Here is a 22,053-nt window from a genome sequence, read left to right as displayed (position 1 = left end):
CTCAATTGGTAGAGCAAGGCACTACCTCGGCCAGGGTTAGAGGTTTGGCCAGGGTTAGAGGTTCACTTCCCACTGGGGCCACCCATGCTAAAAGCATGTGGTGTTTTAAAGCCTCTACTGGTGAATCCTCAACAAAATACAAGAAATGCCAATAGTCCTTCCAGCCCAGTTTGGCCTGCCTGAACCATGGCGGAGTCTAACAGCAGCACAAATGAAAGTTTTTGAGGTTGTTAGAGGTTAGCTTCAAACTGGGAGAAGAATGAGAATGGAGCTGTCCGTGGTGCTGAATCTGCACAGGCTGTGCTCATTATTTCTAAACCTGCTGTTGTTTGGCTAATCAATGCAGAGGTTAACCACACCAGGCCAGACCTCAGCCAGGCTGCCTGCACACAATGCAGACCAAGAAGATCTCTCTCTCTCTCTCCCTCTTTCTCTCTCTCCCCATCTTTCTCTCAGTTCTAGCCCAACACACACACACACACACACACACACACCGAGTTTGCCACAAACTGTGAGACAATCATGCACTGCACTGACAAGTCCTTTTTTTAACACCTAGAAACATAGACATAGTGTGTGTGTGTGTGTGTGTGTGCGCGTGTGTGCGTGTGTGTGTGTGCGCGCGTGTGTATGCGTGTGTGAGCGAGAGCAAGAGAGAGAGAGAGCTGAAACAGAGGTCTCATTGTGTTACTTTACATAGATCTCGCTCAGGCATTCAGATTCAGAATCCACCAAAATCCATTTTGACCTGCTGACCTGTTCCTCCCATAATTCCCCTAACGTGGACATTGACACTATGCATATTTAACATGGACATTGACACTGCATATTTAACCTGGACATTGACACTCTGCATATTTAACCTGGACATTGACACTCTGCATATTTAACCTGGACATTGACACTGCATATTTAACCTGGACATTGACACTGCATATTTAACCTGGACATTGACACTGCATATTTAACCTGGACATTGACACTGCATATTTAACCTGGACATTGACACTCTGCATATTTAACCTGGACATTGACACTCTGCATATTTAACCTGGACATTGACACTGCATATTTAACCTGGACATTGACACTGCATATTTAACCTGGACATTGACACTGCATATTTAACCTGGACATTGACACTCTGCATATTTAACCTGGACATTGACACTGCATATTTAAGCTGGACATTGACACTCTGCATATTTAACCTGGACATTGACACTCTGCATATTTAACTTGGACATTGGCACTCTGCATATTTAACCTGGACATTGGCACTCTGCACTCTGCATATTTAACATGGACATTGGCACTCTGCATATTTAACCTGGGCATTGGCACTCTCCATATTTAACCTGGACATTGACACTCTGCATATTTAACCTGGACATTGACACTGCATATTTAACCTGGACATTGACACTGCATATTTAACCTGGACATTGACACTGCATATTTAACCTGGACATTGACACTCTGCATATTTATCCTGGACATTGACACTGCATATTTAACCTGGACATTGACACTCTGCATATCTATCCTGGACATTGACACTGCATATTTAACCTGGACATTGACACTCTGCATATTTATCCTGGACATGGACACTCAGCATATTTAACATGGACATTGTCATATTTATTGTGTAGCCTTCTCTATGGATCTACTGTATTGATGGATGGTGACACATGATGATAGTTGGCCTTGCAATACGTGCTGTCTTATCTGATATACCATTGGAAAAAGATTTGGATAGCAGGACCATTTAAACTGTGAAGGACTTTCATACCAGACATGGAGTCAATTTGCTTTCAAAACATCAGGCAAATTTAATCCATTTGCTAAGGTCCTTTTTACTTACCGTAGTTGGATATTGAGGCTATTCATCCAAAAAGTTACTCTGTCCTTACATTTTAGAAGAACAGACTCATTTGAAAGCCATTCTTTACTCAAAGAGCATATATTAGACAAGATCAACATCACCTCTTGCTTTCATATGCTGTACATTAGTCACATTTCCATAATTGGCATGCATTCTGTCAGTTGTAATGATCAGTTGTGTTAAATTTTAAACCCTCTCTTTGCAGTATTTATGTCATATCCACTGCCACATCCGTTCCTTGCTGCTGCAAAACCCAATTTCCTCACAGTAGTCAGTTATTTTTTTCTTTGAAAAATAATCTAAAAATCTATGAAAACAGGTCATGTTTTTACGTGTTTGTTCAGATTTGTCCTGGTTCAAGGGGAGAAAGAATTACGGATCACACCCTTTTCCTCAGGCTTGTCCCATGATAAAGTCTTTTTTTTGTTTGATGGTCAAGCTGCCATTCCCAAAGTATTCTGATTAGAGACTGAGTTCACTTCCCAAGAGCATTCTTTTTCTTACCTTAGAACTAGGCTACTTGTGTACATGTGATGTACAATTTACAGATCAAGTACTACATTGTTAGCTATGACATTCAGCTTAAGACACGCGAAAAAGACCTAAATGAATGACTATGTTCATTATGTACTAAAATGAGAGAGAAATTATACAAAAATAGCAAATCATACATGAATAAAATCCCTAAATAAAAAAATATATAAATGCAATGCAACTAAATATATTTGAATAAAATAACAACAACAACAAATTTAACTTTATTTTTAACTATAGTGCAGCTACATTAAGAGGTATGAGAGTCATTTCTCACACTCCAAATCTGCACACTGTCAGCCCCATCTCTGATAACAGTTGTTATGGCTGAAGCTGACCTCAAATCAGGCTTAAAGTTGCATCTATGATAACAGTGATTATAGCTGAATCTGACCTCAAATCAGGCTTAAAGTTGCATGACGCAACCCTAACATCAGTTCAGTCTCCTCCTCTCTCCTCCTCCTCCCAAGGTTTTAAAGAAGCGTGACCCCAGCATAAGGAGATATGTTTTTCCAGCTGTCACCAATGTCTCCTACACATGCTAACTCTCCTCCTCTCCTCTCCTCTCCTGCTATCCTCCTCCTCCTCACAGGGTGCTTTTTCCCCCCCAATATTTTATTTTACCATTTCTCTTAGAATACACCAAACAAAAACAAACAGACTCAGACACAAACAAACGGGGGGGAAAACATACATATATTATCGACATTTAATAATACAGGTAAAGTCAATTTTATTGTCAATTACTACCATATACATGACATACAGAGCATCGAAATGCCGTCTCAATCCACAGCGCATCAGTATACAAGTAGGAGACAACATAATGGGCATAAAATACTAGGATCATAAAACATACAATAAAAATACTGAGTTCATAAATTAAGTTAGGAATCTCGTCGGGACAAGGCACATAGACAAGCGTTCCCCAGACCACCTTTTCAAATGGACCCTGTCATGGTTCGCTGTTCCGCGCGCGGGCACGGAACACAATGTTCACACTCATCAAATGAACCAGACCTGGGGTCAGTTTGGGGACAAGTGTGCTCGGATCCTTTCCCGGATCCCCAGTAGTACCCCCTTAGTCAAATTTGGGGAGAAAATGATGGTCCAGCCTTCTGTGACAACTACAGTATCTGTGTCTGTTTGTGTTTGCCCAGGATTGTGAAGGAGTATTTAGGGGAGAAGGAGGTGGAGCTCTCCTTAACGTTTGATGCCCTGGAGGATGCAGACCTGGCCAACTACACCTGTTATGTGGAGAACCACATAGGGAGGCGCAGCGGGAGCGCCATACTGCAGAAGAGAGGTAGATTACTCAACTGTCACAGCACCTTCTAATGCCTGGGACACACCAGAAACATCTCGGTCACAGCGTGTCACTCATGGAAGCGTCGAGCAGGAACCTGGCCACTTACAACAGAAGCACTCTGTTTTGCTCCACAATGGCTAGCGTCTCGCGTCAAACGCCGCGACCAGTGTGATCGGTCTCCCCTGTTAACAAGGACGACCCCCCCCCCCCCCCAATAACATTGCACTCAGAAATTTTTTCTTCTTTTTTCGAGTCAAATGTTATGGTCTCTCCTGATTCTAAATATAACTGAATCGCTTTGTTTGACTAAGTAAAACTATTTTTAAAGCATTTTACATTAATGTCTATGGAAAAATGAATGGCTCACCAGTCTCCACTTGCCCGCAGCCATCCAATAACAATCAATCATGAGACTTAATCTCCTACTAAATATAAAATAATTTATGCCTTATTTACTTGAGGTATTTTCCATTTCTACTGTTATTTTCTGTTAAAAGAGGAATACCCCTCTAGCCATCATGGCTGAACAGACTAAGAAAGGAGCTGTAGCCACCGGCGCAAACTCAAACTGCATCAACAGAAAATCCAAGGAGAGAGACATCAGTACTGGAGTGGAGAGAGACATCAGTACTGGACACACTGATTGATTGACAGCTGACCTCTGGGAAGAGCAGTGGAGAAACAACAGAGCAACGAGTGCTGAGCAACAGAGATGGAGACAAAGTGAAAAACCAAGATATTATATTTACCACATTCAATATTGATCTCAGAAATGGGTAAGAAGAGCATACATCCATTTGTAAAACATTTGCAGCAGTTCTGCGGTGTCTTGTTTTCCATCTGATAAGCAGATACAACAGCCCAGAGAAACTATCAACTTTATTTTGTCTCTGAAGGGCAGTTGGTTTTACAGCAAGGATAGTAGGCCTACAACGTAAACATACAGTAAGGGGAGGGGGAGCTGCCCTGAATACAGTGGGATAGAAGTGCAATAACAGGATAGTCACTGGTGTCCAAACTTTACTGTGTACTAAGCCACAGCAGCAATAATGTCTAAAAAAAAGGCAAATTACATAAATAACGGCAGAATATGACCAATACACAAGGAGTGCATAGTGATCAGTAGGGTTGTCAAAAGTATCTACTATCTAGTCTATTCTATCTATTTAGTCAGCACCAGTGGCTCCTGCATTACATTACTGGCTTTCCTTGGGAAGGTCTGGCCTAGGATACTCATTGGATGGGAGACTGGTGCTGGAAGTGGTGTTGGAGGACCAGTAGGAGGTGCTCTTCCCCTCTGGTCCGAATGGTCTGATGAATAATCTGATCTGATGAACAATCTCCCCAATGCCCCACGGCAGAGACAGGGACTCTGTCCTGTGAGTGAGCGAGCACCGTCCTTCGAAAGATACCTTAAACCGAGGTCCTGACTCTCTGTGGTCATTAAAGATCCCACTCTTTGCAAAAGTAGGGGTGTAACCCCGGTGCCCTGGCTAAATTCCCAAAACAGGCCTTCCTTCAATCATGGCCACCTAATCATCCCTGTTACTTAATTAGCACATTCAGTCCTCAACTCTCCACCATGATAGCTGATGTATGTTGAGCGTTCTGGCGCAAACTGGCTGCCGTGCATCACCCAGGTGGGTGCTACACATCGGTGGTGGATGAGTTGAGTTCCCTCCCCCTCCCTCCCCTGATATGTGAAGCGCTTTGAGTGTCTTGAAAGGCACTATATAAATCCAATCAATTATTATTATTATTATTATTATCATTGATGGTATCGATAAGTATACTAGAATAGAAAAAATCTGAAGCGGATACAATACTCATTTACAGGAATTGATAGTATCGATAAATACTAAAAATGTGAAACCGATACAATAATCATAATGCAACAGTATTGATAGCAGCAGTGCTTTCTCTTAATGGAAAATCTAAGGTCGCTTTCACATAAGCTGGTGGACTCGGTGCAATGCGGCGGGGTGAAGTTCCAACATTGTTGCATTTTTCATTTGGTCCGGTTCGCTTTCACACAGCAATTTGTCAAGCACACCAAACTTTCTAAACAATGTCACGTGGTCGAAATGGTCACTCGTCTATTGGACAGAATAGATAAGGGAAACCTCTCCTCTCCAGCTTCTTGCCATGCTGAGGGCTGAACTGAACAACACAAGTGAATCCGTGAAACACAAATCATGCAACACCACCTGCGATATTGGGATTTCTGCTTTTACTATCAAACAAATATTTTACAAGAATGCGCCCAAAATGAGCAGCAGCAGATGAGGCAGGGAGCTACCTTTCATTCATTTCATCTACCTTACACATTTCATTGTGTAGATGAGACGAGTGAGGCAGTACCGAGAAGGCGAGCCCTGTTGAGAGACAACGATGTGTTGTTGTTGTTGTTATAACAACGTACGTCAAGCAGTGTGCACACGTGGCGCGCACACATACGTACAGTACTGTACACATGTGCGTGCCGCAGTGTTTGTTTTGCTTCCTTCTACTCATGATGCACTGGCGCTTCCTATCTTTGCTGTTGTTTAGTCTGGATTGCTTTCACGCCACAGATGAACCACGCCAGGGTTCACTTGGAAACGAACCAAGACCTACAGTACGTTTTCAAGCGGACCAGAGTTCACTTGTTTGTTCCGCACCAAAGATTTCGTTTGAGCTTTCACACCACCCCAAACCAAGTGGACTAGCCGAGGAAACGAACTCTGGCACGTTTAAAGTGGACCAAACAGCTTATATGTCAAAGTGACCTAAGATACTGATTTTCCCTCCCTTGGTGGGTATCTGTTGCTTCAACAATTATGTGTTCTAATTGGCTGATGACTAGAGCAGGGGTAATCTGCTGTCTAAGTGCAACGTTTTCTGTGATCAGATTGCAATCACATTGTATTTTATCACTTCAGCCTGATTCCATTTACAGTACACCTGGCATTAACATGCATTTTCTGCAATCTGATTGCAATCTGATTGCAATCAGATTGCAGAAATGGTTGTCCTCTCAATCTGCACAAAGTTGCTGTATCCAGATTGAGAGGACACATTGCATTTACACTTGTGTTCAATGTGTACACAATGCATCCCTGACCACCTCCGGAGGTGGTTTGGCCGATCAGATTGCAATCCTTCTTCAATGCGTTTTGGGGTGTTTACACCTGGCATTTCAAGTGATAAAACACAATCTGATTGCAATCTGATCACAGAAAACGCATGTTAGCGCCTCTATGGAGACTATCAGCAGAGTATAAACTGTGTTCTCCTTCAAGGCCACTAACCAGGCTGACTATCAGCAGAGTATAAACTGTGTTCTCCTTCAAGGCCACTAACCAGGCTGACTATCAGCAGAGTATAAACTGTGTTCTCCTTCAAGGTCACTAACCAGGCTGACTATCAGCAGAGTATAAACTGTGTTCTCCTTCAAGGTCACTAACCAGGCTGACTATCAGCAGAGTATAAACTGTGTTCTCCTTCAAGGTCACTAACCAGGCTGACTATCAGCAGAGTATAAACTGTGTTCTCCTTCAAGGTCACTAACCAGGCTGACTATCAGCAGAGTATAAACTGTGTTCTCCTTCAAGGCCACTAACCAGGCTGACTATCAGCAGAGTATAAACTGTATTCTCCTTCAAGGCCACTAACCAGGCTGACTATCAGCAGAGTATAAACTGTGTTCTCCTTCAAGGTCACTAACCAGGCTGACTATCAGCAGAGTATAGGGGCACATTAGGCCGCCTGCCTCTCCTGGTCTGTCTGAATGCGATATGACAGCCCAAACAAAGCGCAAAGTTATCCTAAATTACCACAAGTTACCAACGCTTGATTTCATGCATTGACTGTGTGTGTGTGTGTGTGTGTGTGTGTGTGTGTTTATGTGCGTGCGTGTGCGCGTGTGTGTACATGCATGCGTGCGTACGAGTGGGTGATTGAATTAGGGTGTGCTCTCACCCTGCAAAGACCCAAGGTAATGGGTTGATGCACCTACGGTACACACACACACACACACACACACACACACACATACAGTACACACTTTCCTTTCTTATTGTAACAGACAGGAGCGAAAGAGCTGCCCTCAGCTACTATAAAATGAACCTTACAAGAAAGAAAAAAGGGAGAAAGAGACAAAGTGAGAGGGAGAGAGAGAAAGTGAGAAAGTGTGTGTGGGTGTGTGTGTGCGTGCGTGCGTGCGTGTGTGTGTGTGTGTGAGAGAGAGAGACGGAGAGATGGCATGATGGGAACCAACCTTTAAGGCTAATTCTCTTTCTTTCATAATCATTCATGGTATTTTGACAAATCGCTCTGGCAGCACATGTCAAACGCAATTCTAATAACGCTGATGTAATTCAATTGAAATTTGAGAGAGAGAGAGAGAGAGAGGTAATCTCAAAATCTCCTCTCTCCCTCTCTCCCTCCCTGCTCTCATTCTTTCAGCGAAAAAAGAGACATACTTAAAATTCATCGTTAAAATTCAGCTCCCATTTGCGCCCGCGCCGATGTTGGGAGACACCGACGAGCAACTCATCACTAATGGAAAATACCGGAGAGATGGATGATTGGGGGGAAGGGGCGAGATATGTGTTATGAGAGATAGAGAGAAAGAGAAGGAGAGAGAGAGAGAGAAGAACGGTTTTTAAATGTGTCTCATTACTAATGGAAGCAATCCAAGTTCACTGTAGAGCAAATATTAGTTACATTTCACCATTTTTCTCCCACCGTGGACCACCATAATGCACTCCTCTCTCTCTCTCTCTGTGGCCACTCTACCCCTCTCTGTGTGGCTGTGCCACCTCTCCCTGTCTCTCTGTGTGTCAGTGGAGGCAGGGTAGCAGTGCAGAGTAGAGTTGGAGAGACGTCTACTGGTGAGATGCGGTAACTGTCACCAGTGATGCAGTGGTAAATTTAAAAAAATACTATGACCTCCATTATAAGGCAAAGCACCTCCAATGTGAATCAATTTCAGGTTTATTCCCATGAAAAGCCTTAGATTATACTTATTTTGCCCTTAAAAGATCCCATCTTGTGTAACATGATGCTACACCCAGAAAGAGTCCCTTCAAGGTTTCTTTGACGTCTATAGATAAAGAACTGGCAACTTGCAGGAGGTGAGGCAAAGTTCAACGTTAACACAAAATATAGTGAACATTCATATTGAAATAGCTTTGGAAACTGTTTTTACACAACTGTTTTTCAGCAGTGGTGCAAGCGTGAAAACCCTCAATCTCTATAGAATAGTGTAAAGAAAGTTAAAGATCAGACTAAAAACTCTTCTTAAAAGCATTTCATGCATTTTTAAATGCTTCTTTACAGCACCATACATTTCCATTTGAGCATGGTGCTACAGTATAGGGCAGTGGTTCTTAACGTGGGGTCCGGGGACCACCAGGGGTCCTTGACAGGGTTCGAGTAGCCTCCCCCGTGCCCGGGACAAGATGATCTTCACAAGCCCCACCCCCAAAGCCTTCCCCCGACCCCCATGCGCAAAAGAGGAGAGCGCGTCGTTTTTTACACTATAGAAAACATGCATTATGTAAACAAACTGGCATTTAAAGGGTTACAATTCTGAAAATCATTAAAAACTTGGTATCTAAGATGAGGACTGAAAAATCTAGCAGAAAGAAATTACTTTTCTAATTAGAGGGAAAAAATACTCACAGCGGAAAAAATATCCAAAAAGCAAAATGTGTGTGATGAATGAAAGAGTATCCCGACGGTTAACAGAAAGAGCAGAAGTAAATGTAATACAAGAAAAACATCAGCAAAAATGTTGGGCCCCACTGATCCAGTGCCTGGGACAACTGTACAGGTTGTCCCCCCCTGTGGGTTCCAGAGTGTCCCCAGCAAATTTATGAACTGTTAAACATCAGTATTATGACATACACGATGTTAACACAATGAGAGAATGTAGGAGAAAGACTATTTTGGTCGTATTCTGTTATCTCTCTACCTCCAATACAGACAGTCATGGAATATCTGACAATACAAATATTCTCAGGTTTGGGCCCGAGAGACAAAATCTCATCAAATGGGGGTCCGTGGCCCTAAGGGGGACTAAGGGGTCCTTGATATGAAATCACTGCATAGGGAACTTTTCTTTATAACATAAAAAAAAAGAATCTGCTGTTGTACTAAGTCAGCGGGGAAAACATTTTCTGTCGCTATTTACAGTTCGGTTAAGAGCATACTATCTAAAATGTATACAATACATTTATGCATAATTCATACCAACTTAAAAATGTCTGAAAACTCATAAATAAAAAGTAATTTCAAAGTGCGTACACTGACTATACCCATTTGCGATCATTTGGCTCTGTGGGTGCAGGCACCAGGCTGAAGGCCAATATCACACAATTTATCCCTGAACAATTACAAAAGAAGAAATAAATGAATTGATCCAAACTGTTTGTTCATCCATCAACAAATGCACTTCTCAGAGTTTAATATCGTTGCCAATTTACGAGTTCCAGATACCTAATTGATCCAAATGTGATGATGTAAACAACGCAAACTGATATTTCTGCAATGAGGTGTTGCTTGTCGGGCTTGTTAGTCCTAAACCGTAATGTACGGCTCATTACTCATTTCAAAAGCAACCTTATTACATATGACTCGCTGGCAGCAGTAATTCATTACACCCCCCAAACTGCCAACTGCATCATCTCTTCCCTCCTCAAATCTGCATCAGTCAGTTTCCTCAGCATTTACTGCATGTCCAATGTCCAACTTTTCTGCCATTTTTATCTAAACTAGATGAGGGTGAGAAGATGCCAACTAATTCTGGCTGAAATGAATCAGAGAATGGATATATTTTTAGGATAATTCAACTTCAGTCTGATATTTAAAGCCCCATTACAGTATGTATTTTCTCTATGAGGGGAAACTGCGCCGCAACAATTACAGATGCTAACGTTAATAAATGCTACACTTCCCTGTCTGTACCTTAATCAGATTTCAGCCTTATTTCACTGTTTCTGCTTGTACTCTCTACTGTGCGTACCTTCCTGCAGTGTTTATCAAACTTTTCGTTTCACTTCCTATACATATTTCACAATAAAAGCGTTTGTCAGTGGAAACTTTTAATTTCTCCTCCCCGTGACTTTTACCACCTTTTAAAGGATGGCTTTACCGATAATTAACCCACTATGTATCATTAATAATCTCGGGGTCACAACGGAGCTGCGGAAGTTCTGCTTGAGAGGCAGAATCTGCTCCGAGGGCGGCTGTTATTGTTTATTTTTATTTATTAAGTATGCACACATCCACGGAGAATCGCATTGAGAGCCTGAACGAGCCTTAATGACTTGCAGCGGGCGGGAGCGGAGTTTCTGCAGGAGGATTTTTCTCCGTGAGGTAAACAGAGAGAGAAGGTAAACACTGCCCATGTGCTTATTACCGAGATTATATATGATACAAAGTGGGGTGATTATCGGTAAAGCCATCCTTTAAAAGAAAGTGGTAAAAGTCAAGGGGAGGAGACTGAGGGATGGAGAAGGAAGAGTGAGACGAGTGTGCACACGCGGGTTGGGGGTGATAGAGTGAGATGATTGTGCATGTGGGGGGGAGGGTGATAGTAATAGATCACATTTCCCATGGTGTCATTCACCAGCCATGTCCCATTAATCTCCCATACACTCATATTGCCTATGATAGCACTATCACTCATGCGCACACACACGCGCGCGCGCGCGCACACATGCACGCACACACACACACACACACACACACAGACGCACGCATGCACACACACACACAGTGTGTGTGTGTTTGTGTGTAACATGCTGAGGTGAGGTCATCAACTGTCTCAGTAAAGGCAACATGCATGGTGTTGGTGCTGACTTGTCTTGCTCATACAATCCAGTTCAATTCAATCTGCTTTATTGATGTGGACCTCAGACAAAGTGTTGCCGGAGCGCATCTGACTACAATTGGGATTAATCAAAAATCAAATCAAAAGAATAGCAGATAGCAACAAACACAGAATCCTACTTGTACAAGTGTTTACACAGTGTGTGTGTGTGTGTGTGTGTGTGTGTGTGTGTGTGTGTGTGTGTGTGTGTGTGTGTGTGTGTGTGTGTGTGTGTGTGTGTGTGTGCGTGCGCGTGCATGTGCACGTGCTTTCTTTTGTCTCTGCTTGAGAAATTGTAGCCATCTGAATCTAATTCAATTTCTCATCTTTTTTCCCCTCTTAATGTCAAATTGTTTTACTTGAATGGATTTGGAGCAAAGTGCTTTGTAAGACACACAAACAGCTTTGTAAGAGCACACAAACAGCAGGGCTTGAGATGTGCTGCCTTCACACCCCGGGAATAAAATGGGATTATTTGTTTTTATCCGTGCTGTCACCTGCTGTCTCTCCGAGTCTCAGAAAACATGGCGCTATGAAGCTAATGCATTTCTTTTCTGTATGTGTGTGCTCCCCCTCCTCTGTGTGCTCCCCCCTCCTCTGTGTGCGTGTGCACATGTGTGTGCGTGCGTGCGTGTGTGTGTGTGTGCGTGCGCGCGCCGGCGAGCGCGTGTGTGTGTGTGTTGTCCGCTCTTGTGTGTGTGTGTGTGTGTGTGTGTGTGTGTGTAGATATGTACCGTCTGGAGTTGGCTGGTGGTCTGGCGGTCATATTGCTCCTTCTGGGTGTCCTGACTGCCCTCTACAAGTGCTACAACCTGGAGATCCTGCTCTGCTACCGCAGACACTTTGGGAGTGACGAAGCCGAAGACGGTGAGACCGGATAGTGAACTGTCCCTTGAACTACAAACATGGAGGAGAGACAGAAAGACAACAGCGTAGCCTCCTCTCACTGCACCGCGGCTAGAAAACGCCTCATAAAAACAGAAAAAGCAACTTGGCTGTTACTAGCAAATGTCCTGCTAAAGCAAGTGATTCTACAGTCTACACACACTAATGAATGAATACTGTACAATGAATCAAAAGGGCCAAACTAATTGAGTATCCAGTAACAACTGTAAGTGGTTACGTCGTGCTAGAATCTGTTTTTGTGTGTCTTGCTCTTCATAGTGAGGCTCATTCTCTCAAGTCATTTGAGAGATGCTATGATAAAGGGCAACAAACTCACTTGAAACTTGACTTTTAAAATGTTGAAATCATTTTGTAGCCCATCAAATTGTGCAAAAACTCCTGGTCTATACAGACGTTTCTCAGCACTGCACATGTGGATATGGTGTGGATGACTGTCACTGTGTCAGTGTGTCATGACGCACAGAGTGGGGATTCATCTTTTATACTACAGGTGTCAGGAACTGGCTACCTGGTTTGAAATAGCTGTCCCAGCTAACACAAACCCCAAGACAAAAACAACAACATGGATGTAGGAATTAAGTGGTGACGGGTTTGAGGGATTATTTCCTGGCAGGCAGAGACTTGTGTTTCTTCCTGTGGGTGTCAGGTGAGATTGACAGGAAGCAGAGACTTGTGTTTCTTCCTGTGGGTGTCAGGTGAGATTGACAGGAAGCAGTGACTTGTGTTTCTTCCTGTGGGTGTCAGGTGAGATTGACAGGAAGCAGTGACTTGTGTTTCTTCCTGTGGGTGTCAGGTGAGATTGACAGGAAGCAGTGACTTGTGTTTCTTCCTGTGGGTGTCAGGTGAGATTGACAGGAAGCAGTGACTTGTGTTTCTTTCTGTGGGTGTCAGGTGATTGACAGGAAGCAGTGACTTGTGTTTCTTCCTGTGGGTGTCAGGTGATTGACAGGAAGGAGTGACTTGTGTTTCTTCCTGTGGGTGTCAGGTGATTGACAGGAAGCAGTGACTTGTGTTTCTTCCTGTGGGTGTCAGGTGTGATTGACAGGAAGCAGTGACTTGTGTTTCTTCCTGTGGGTGTCAGGTGATTGACAGGAAGCAGAGACTTGTGTTTCTTCCTGTGGGTGTCAGGTGATTGACAGGAAGCAGTGACTTGTGTTTCTTCCTGTGGGTGTCAGGTGATTGACAGGAAGCAGTGACTTGTGTTTCTTCCTGTGGGTGTCAGGTGATTGACAGGAAGCAGTGACTTGTGTTTCTTCCTGTGGGTGTCAGGTGATTGACAGGAAGCAGTGACTTGTGTTTCTTCCTGTGGGTGTCAGGTGATTGACAGGAAGCAGAGACTTGTGTTTCTTCCTGTGGGTGTCAGGTGATTGACAGGAAGCAGTGACTTGTGTTTCCTGTGGGTGTCAGGTGATTGACAGGAAGCAGAGACTTGTGTTTCTTCCTGTGGGTGTCAGGTGATTGACAGGAAGCAGTGACTTGTGTTTCTTCCTGTGGGTGTCAGGTGATTGACAGGAAGCAGTGACTTGTGTTTCTTCCTGTGGGTGTCAGGTGATTGACAGGAAGCAGTGACTTGTGTTTCTTCCTGTGGGTGTCAGGTGATTGACAGGAAGCAGTGACTTGTGTTTCTTCCTGTGGGTGTCAGGTGATTGACAGGAAGCAGAGACTTGTGTTTCTTCCTGTGGGTGTCAGGTGATTGACAGGAAGCAGAGACTTGTGTTTCTTCCTGTGGGTGTCAGGTGATTGACAGGAAGCAGAGACTTGTGTTTCTTCCTGTGGGTGTCAGGTGATTGACAGGAAGCAGAGACTTGTGTTTCTTCCTGTGGGTGTCAGGTGATTGACAGGAAGCAGTGACTTGTGTTTCTTCCTGTGGGTGTCAGGTGATTGACAGGAAGCAGTGACTTGTGTTTCTTCCTGTGGGTGTCAGGTGATTGACAGGAAGCAGTGACTTGTGTTTCTTCCTGTGGGTGTCAGGTGATTGACAGGAAGCAGTGACTTGTGTTTCTTCCTGTGGGTGTCAGGTGATTGACAGGAAGCAGTGACTTGTGTTTCTTCCTGTGGGTGTCAGGTGATTGACAGGAAGCAGGGCACTGATCTGAAAAAGATGAAGTTGTGATAAAGCAGAAAGTTTGACCAAGCCAGTTAAAGGCTTTCTTGACTGTGACGGAGCATCTCACTTCAGCTCGTTTCCTTCATTCAGCAATCGCAACCGCTAGTTTCTGATGCAATGCTTATGGATAATTATACATGTACTCAAACAAGTACAAGTATATATAAGTATAAGTATATATATATATATATATATATATATATATATATATATATATATATATATATATATGTATACATACATACACTTCATTTCATGTTGTGCTATGAGGCACATACTGTACAAGAGCTTAAGAGGCCAGACATTAAATCTATCTGTGCTTTAAAGGTGATCAGCAACATCTTCAAACCAAATCTGAAACTAACCGTTCAAAAGTGAAGTGATGAATAGAGGTGATGACATGTCTTCTGTGGGCACCCGTTAAAAACGCAATCATCCTCCCATCTCTGCCCTCCACAGCACTGTGACGTCTGTCTGCCCTGTAATGATGTGTGTGTGTGCTCTCTCTCTCTCTCTCTCTTGCTCGCTCTCTTTCTTTCTCTCTCTCTCTCACTCCGGGTCTCTCTCCTTCTCTCTCTCTCTGTCCAGATAACAAGGAGTATGATGCCTACCTCTCCTATACTAAAGTGGACCTGGACTCTTTGGGCAGGTCAGCTACTTGTGTATCTCACGTCACAGCGTTAGAATGTTGCTTTGGGTAAGGCGACGTTGACATGGCTCTGTCCAGCAGCTGCATATACAGTAGCTCAATTCAAGCTCCTGTTTGGTCCAAAATAGAGCTGGATTAGCGAACTACGTCGCGATACAGGACTAAATGGGGCATCAGTCAACATTGTGTACTGTAATGTGTTTTCTTTGATCTGGTGGAAACATGTTTCAATCAAAGGTGAAACGACACAGATATGATGGTTCATAGTGGGACTTACCCTGCCCGTCCCATTCCCCATTCACTTCAATACAACTGACCCCAAAGTCTGGCCCACATGCAAAATTCAAATGCTGTGACATGAGTGATGTATTATCCTTCGTTTTGTGTGTGTGTGTGTGTGTGTGTGTGTGTGTGTGTGTGTGTGTGTGTACGTTCAGGAAGTGAGAAACTGTGGAACAGGAAACAGAAAATGAGAGAAACCGAGAGTGTGTTTGTATCCCTGTTTGTGTGTATCTCTGTGTATTGTATGTGCGTATCTGTGTGTATTGTGCACGTGTGTATCTGTGTGTATTGTATCTGTGTGTATCTGTGTGTATTGTGCACGTGTGTATCTGTGTGTATTGTATCTGTGTGTATTGTGCACGTGTGTATCTGTGTGTATTGTATCTGTGTGTATTGTATCTGTGTGTATTGTGCACGTGTGTACAGTGTGTGTATTGTATCTGTGTGTATCTGTGTGTATTGTGCACGTGTGTTGTGGCATGTGTCTTTGTTTCCGACCACACATTATGATTGGATGATTGGATGAGAGGCATTCCATTTACAGTATAAAACATAACAAACTACACTAACTAACTTCAACATGTTTATTGCTTAGCAATGAGGAACTCATTTTTTGTTGGCAGTCGGACAACATAAAATGATTCAATTGAAACCCAAAGCTTTTATGTTTTATGTTTGTTTAATGTTTGATACTGTTGTAAAAGCATGTTGTATGTATAGATTTTCTGGGTCCCGAAGTCTGAAAAATCCAAACGGTTATCTTTCCCAATTACCATTTGGGGCCTCCAACGTGTGAAATTGCTTAGTGCAGATTTTAATCAGCTAAATCAGACTTAGCATTTGATTTTGATCCAATGTGTGTGTGGATGTGAAATGTTCCCCTGGCAGAGCGAGCAGCGAGGAGGAGACCTTGGCTTTGGAGATCCTACCAGACGTCCTGGAGAAACACTACGGATACAAACTCTTTATACCAGACAGAGATCTGATACCCAGCAGCAGTAAGTATCTGTTACACTGCTAGCTAACCTGGCTCGTACTAATTCCTATTAGTGTTAGCTACCCCTTCAACTAGGGTTAGTCAGCCCGCTCGCTTGTCCCTACGTGTTTAACGTGGACGTGAGACTACCTGGGTGAATGCAGTTATCTATCTGAGGGGGTTTGTTTGTGTGTGCTTTCGACTCTCCCAAGCCAGTCATTAACGTTATCTACTCGTGGTGTTGTTCTTGCGACCAGCTGGCTCTTGACCAGACGAGCCCTCTTGTCAGCTGCTCCGTCTGTCCAGCTTGGCCAGCCCACTCTCGGTATGGAAGTTTAGAGGTGGGAAGGTGTATCCCAGTGGTTCATGGTGGTGTGTAAATGTTGTTAAAAACTACGCTTTCAAAGTCCTTTTGTCTCCAAAGTGTCGGCCTTGTCGTCCTCGCTCGCGGCGCGCTTGCAGTTCAAACGCCACAGTATATCCACCCCTCTTTCCCAGGTCCAACCTGTTGGGCCAATGAATCAAACACCACTCCACCCCCATGTATGTCAGTCTCTCCCTACCAATAGTCTAACCTGCCCAAACCACACCTACTCCTTCTATAGTAAAAGACAAAATAACCAGCTAGAATGTTCTATCATAACATTATCTATCTACACTCAATATCAACACAACACTTTTGGATTTTGCTCCCAATTTTCATGAGTTGAAATGAAAGATCTAGGACTTTTTTTTTAGGGCTTATTTCTCTAAAAGTGTGTTCACAAATGTGCGCACGCGCACACACACACACACACACACACACACACACACAAAGACACAAACACACACAGGTGCACTGACACACTAGTGTTTACATACACACACTAGAAGAGGGCAAACATGATTATTATTGCTCTGTCTGTCGACACCCAGACAGACAGACAGACAGACAGACAGACACACACACACACACACACACACACACACACACACACACACACAGGCATACCCGTGTTCACCACACACACACAGACACACACACACACACACACACACACACACACACAAACACAAACACACACTCTATCCCGAAACCAGTAAAAGCATATTTCCATCGATCTATCTAGCCATCCATCATTATTAGCTCTATCCTCATAGCTCAGCTTCAGCTGTTGCTCAGTGAAAACCTTGTATCTCCAAAAATGTACCTGGCTCCCCCAGTGGCGACCAAACAGCTTTGCACTAAGTTGTGTCATGAATTCAACTCAATGTGTTTGTTAGTCTGGTTAAGACCATCCTGATCACAGGACCTCACTTTCCGCTTCGCTCCACGAGTCAGTCTGGACTTCCAGACGGACACATCCATCTAGTCCGGCCTGATTAACATCAAATATAAATCTGTCTCTAAACCATTACATTTTCAAAGCCAAATATGAGCTGGATTAATTATTTATTTCGATTTATTAGATGCAGTAATGTTATATTTGTAACTAGCATTGTACCGTTGCGTTGCCTGGGTTAAATAGGCACAAAGCAGTACAACTGTGCCTTTTGCTTGGCCGGAAATGATGGTGGTGTCCAGAGCCCTGTACCACGAAGCTCGATTCGTGGTTTAGCGAGGTAACTTCAGGTTTAACCCTGGTTTGGCCGTGCTACAAAGCTAGTTAACTTCTTACCGATATATATTTCCATAGCAACTTATGCTTCACACTTAACCTGGTTCGCAGCAGGTTAAGTTGCAAGGATAAGATTAGACCTTAAATACACCGCCCACGAACCAATCGAATCAGCAGTTTGGAAAAATGGCCAAGCCCTTTCTGGACGAGTTTCCCATCGAGGAAGGAGCACGAATTGTAATGTTGAATTAATCAAGGACTAAAGCCTTGCACTTGTTGCAGGCTACATTTTAATTAAGCCCTACTTACCACTTTGGAATATGTTTTTATATATTCATTTTTGTGCTCTCAAGTAGCCTAGATACGTTGTTTGACCCCGCTGATCGATTGCAGCTGAATAGTGAGTGGAGAAATATCACTAAACCGCATAAAAAGGTTACATAAACGTCTCCAAAGCACATGGTGCCGTGTGCGCAACTGAGCTGAGACTGACGTTGGGTTGGAATTGAAATGGTCATGCTAGAATAGCCTACTACATCTAAGCAATTTAACAGGCGATCCCATATTAAGATGATTCATATCTAGGCTACTCCTGCATTTTGCAGCTGCAACTGTGTTGCTTTTGGCCTGTATGATGTGATTGAACTTCATATTTCCATCATCATTATATGAAATATGGAGATATGCGACTCTGCTGACAATAGCCTATATGTGACCACAAAATAGGCTATTTTTTATAAATGAAATCTACTGTATGCCCGCACGTACCGTGTCGATTCAGTTCAGAAGCATTTTTTTATTTTATTATCATTCTTTTTTTTATTGATTAGCCTATAGGAATTATTCAATCAGTGCGACTAAACACATCATGAGATCATTATTATTCATTGAGCCTAAATGGTCTTAGGCTACATACGGATTTTGGACTGAGATAGATTACACATTGCTTCCACAAAAGACATGCCGGTTTTTAGTTTATTGAGAGGGTGAATTGAGCTGCTGTAGATAGCCTACGTGGAGGTAGAAACCGCTCTTCAAAGAAATTACTGGTGTGGATAAAAGTGGTCACTTTAGACAGTCATTCGGGAACAGACTAATAATATCCAACGCGGATTTTTATTTGCGGTTTCATTCAATGAGGAAATAGGCGTTTCTGGCGCTGTCGGAGTTGGAGCAGTCCATATTGCATTGTGATTGGCAGTTGTTAAAAACCACGCCTCTTTTGCGGGCACGAGCTCCAGTGCACGGGCATTTTCACGAGCTCAGCTTGATTAGAAAAACCTGGTTCGAGTTAACGAGTGGCAACCGAGGTTCGTAGTACAAGTTAACTACAATCGAGCTGATCTGGTTTAGACAAACCAGATCAAGGGACAGATCCTGGATCTTCTTATAGAACATTCGTGGTATAGGGCCCAGGTGGTTTCCAGGACTTCCTGGATGGTTTCCGGGTCTCCTGCCCATGACCTTCCCCCAATCATAACCCACTACCATGCAAATCTTCAGCCCAATCCGAGGGTGTGGATTAAAGATACACAAGCACACACACGCACACAGCATCAACTTTATCATACTGTATCATAATAATAATAATAATAATAATAATAATAATAATAATAATAAACAAAATACTACAACAACAACAACAACAAACAAAATAGTAATTCAATCTGCATGAATGCTTGAAATTTACGGCAAATTGATATAAAGCATGCAGCTTATTATCTGTGTATTCTTATGACTACTGGTATTGAAGTATCCATGTGCACTCTTGATATAGTAGGTCGGCTATGGGGAACAAACTGATGAAAAACCTGTACACGTATGTACTTAGATGCTCTTATCCTTAAACCTGTACATGTATGTACTTTGATGCTCTTACCTGTACATGTATGTACTTTGATGCTCTTATCCTTAGGCAAGGTGACATTGAAAGTGTACAAATCCTGTGCTCTTCTTGGGTGAGCTTGTAAGATGAAATATGCCTGCTCATTGCTTTAGAAACATGATAAAAAACACGATAGTAGTCCCTAAAGTGCCTTATTAATTCATCTGGCACATAACACTAGTGCAATGACTAAAAATATTGAGGTCATTAGCTCCTGTCTATTAGCATTTTCTTGCCCAAAATGGCATTTTCCCTGGCCTTAAAAACATCCTCAAAATGAATGTGGTCACTGAAATAGCCTGATAATGTGGCCAGAAAGTAACAATCAAACAAATGTACATTTTCCCCATTATTTAACTTTTCATCCTACAATACATTAATACAATTACTGAAATAATAAGGTTTAGAATGGATCGGCTCGCTCTGCACCGCCTGCTTCTAGCTAAAGTATGCCAAAACACGCTCAGATGCACTCACAGACACAAAATAACACACACACACACACACACACACACACACACACACACACACACACACACCTCATCCCAAAACCAGTCAAAATAGTCATATTTCCTCCCAAAATGAGACATCCCCCCTGTGGCCTGAAAATATCCTGAAAACAAATCACTCGCTACATAAATTCAAATAAACAATGTCTCTCTCTCACACACACACACACGCACACACATGTGCGCACAAACGCACACACGCGTGCACATGTACAGTCAAACACACACACACGCACAGACAAAGACACACATACACGCACGCGCACATGCACAGACAAACACGCGCGCGCCGCGCACACACACACACATACACAAACCCTGACATTGACACACAAGCCAAGTGCACAACCATAGACATGCATATAGACTAAATGAATAGCTCATGCTTGTCAAGGCTATGTACTATGAAAAACACAAAGAGAGAGAGCAAGGCTATGTACTATGAAAAACACAAAGAGAGAGAGCAAGGCTATGTACTATGAAAAACACAAAGAGAGAGAGCAAGGCTATGTACTATGAAAAACACAAAGAGAGAGAGCAAGGCTATGTACTGTGAAAAACACAAAGAGAGAGAGCAAGGCTATGTACTGTGAAAAACACAAAGAGAGAGAGAGCAAGGCTATGTACTATGAAAAACACAAAGAGAGAGCAAGGCTATGTACTATGAAAAACACAAAGAGAGAGAGCAAGGCTATGTACTGTGAAAAACACAAAGAGAGAGAGCAAGGCTATGTACTGTGAAAAACACAAAGAGAGAGAGCAAGGCTATGTACTGTGAAAAACACAAAGAGAGAGAGCAAGGCTATGTACTGTGAAAAACACAAAGAGAGAGAGCAAGGCTATGTACTGTGAAAAACACAAAGAGAGAGAGCAAGGCTATGTACTATGAAAAACACAAAGAGAGAGAGCAAGGCTATGTACTATGAAAAACACAAAGAGAGAGAGCAAGGCTATGTACTATGAAAAACACAAAGAGAGAGAGCAAGGCTATGTACTATGAAAAACACAAAGAGAGAGAGCAAGGCTATGTACTGTGAAAAACACAAAGAGAGAGAGCAAGGCTATGTACTATGAAAAACACAAAGAGAGAGCAAGGCTATGTACTATGAAAAACACAAAGAGAGAGAGCAAGGCTATGTACTGTGAAAAACACAAAGAGAGAGAGCAAGGCTATGTACTGTGAAAAACACAAAGAGAGAGAGCAAGGCTATGTACTGTGAAAAACACAAAGAGAGAGAGCAAGGCTATGTACTATGAAAAACACAAAGAGAGAGAGCAAGGCTATGTACTATGAAAAACACAAAGAGAGAGAGCAAGGCTATGTACTGTGAAAAACACAAAGAGAGAGCAAGGCTATGTACTGTGAAAAACACAAAGAGAGAGAGCAAGGCTATGTACTATGAAAAACACAAAGAGAGAGAGCAAGGCTATGTACTGTGAAAAACACAAAGAGAGAGAGCAAGGCTATGTACTATGAAAAACACAAAGAGAGAGAGCAAGGCTATGTACTGTGAAAAACACAAAGAGAGAGAGCAAGGCTATGTACTGTGAA

General features: G+C 42.8%; 1 protein-coding gene across 1 annotated transcript in view; it reads left to right on the top strand.

The window, feature by feature from the left end:
- il1rapl2 (interleukin 1 receptor accessory protein-like 2) overlaps positions 1-22,053 on the top strand; it is a gene marked incomplete at both ends in the record, with an annotated part of 345,922 nt that overhangs the window by 312,919 nt on the left and 10,950 nt on the right. Inside the window, 4 exons of the mRNA XM_083652367.1 lie at positions 3,583-3,728; positions 12,316-12,456; positions 15,191-15,251; positions 16,422-16,531. Coding sequence (XP_083508493.1) covers positions 3,583-3,728; positions 12,316-12,456; positions 15,191-15,251; positions 16,422-16,531 — 458 coding nt within the window. The remainder of the gene's footprint in view (positions 1-3,582; positions 3,729-12,315; positions 12,457-15,190; positions 15,252-16,421; positions 16,532-22,053) is intronic.

Source organism: Poromitra crassiceps (assembly GCF_964638095.1).
Source record: "Poromitra crassiceps genome assembly, chromosome: 15".
NCBI classification, from domain to species: Eukaryota; Metazoa; Chordata; class Actinopteri; order Beryciformes; family Melamphaidae; genus Poromitra; species Poromitra crassiceps.
This window is presented reverse-complemented; position numbering and strand designations above follow the sequence as displayed.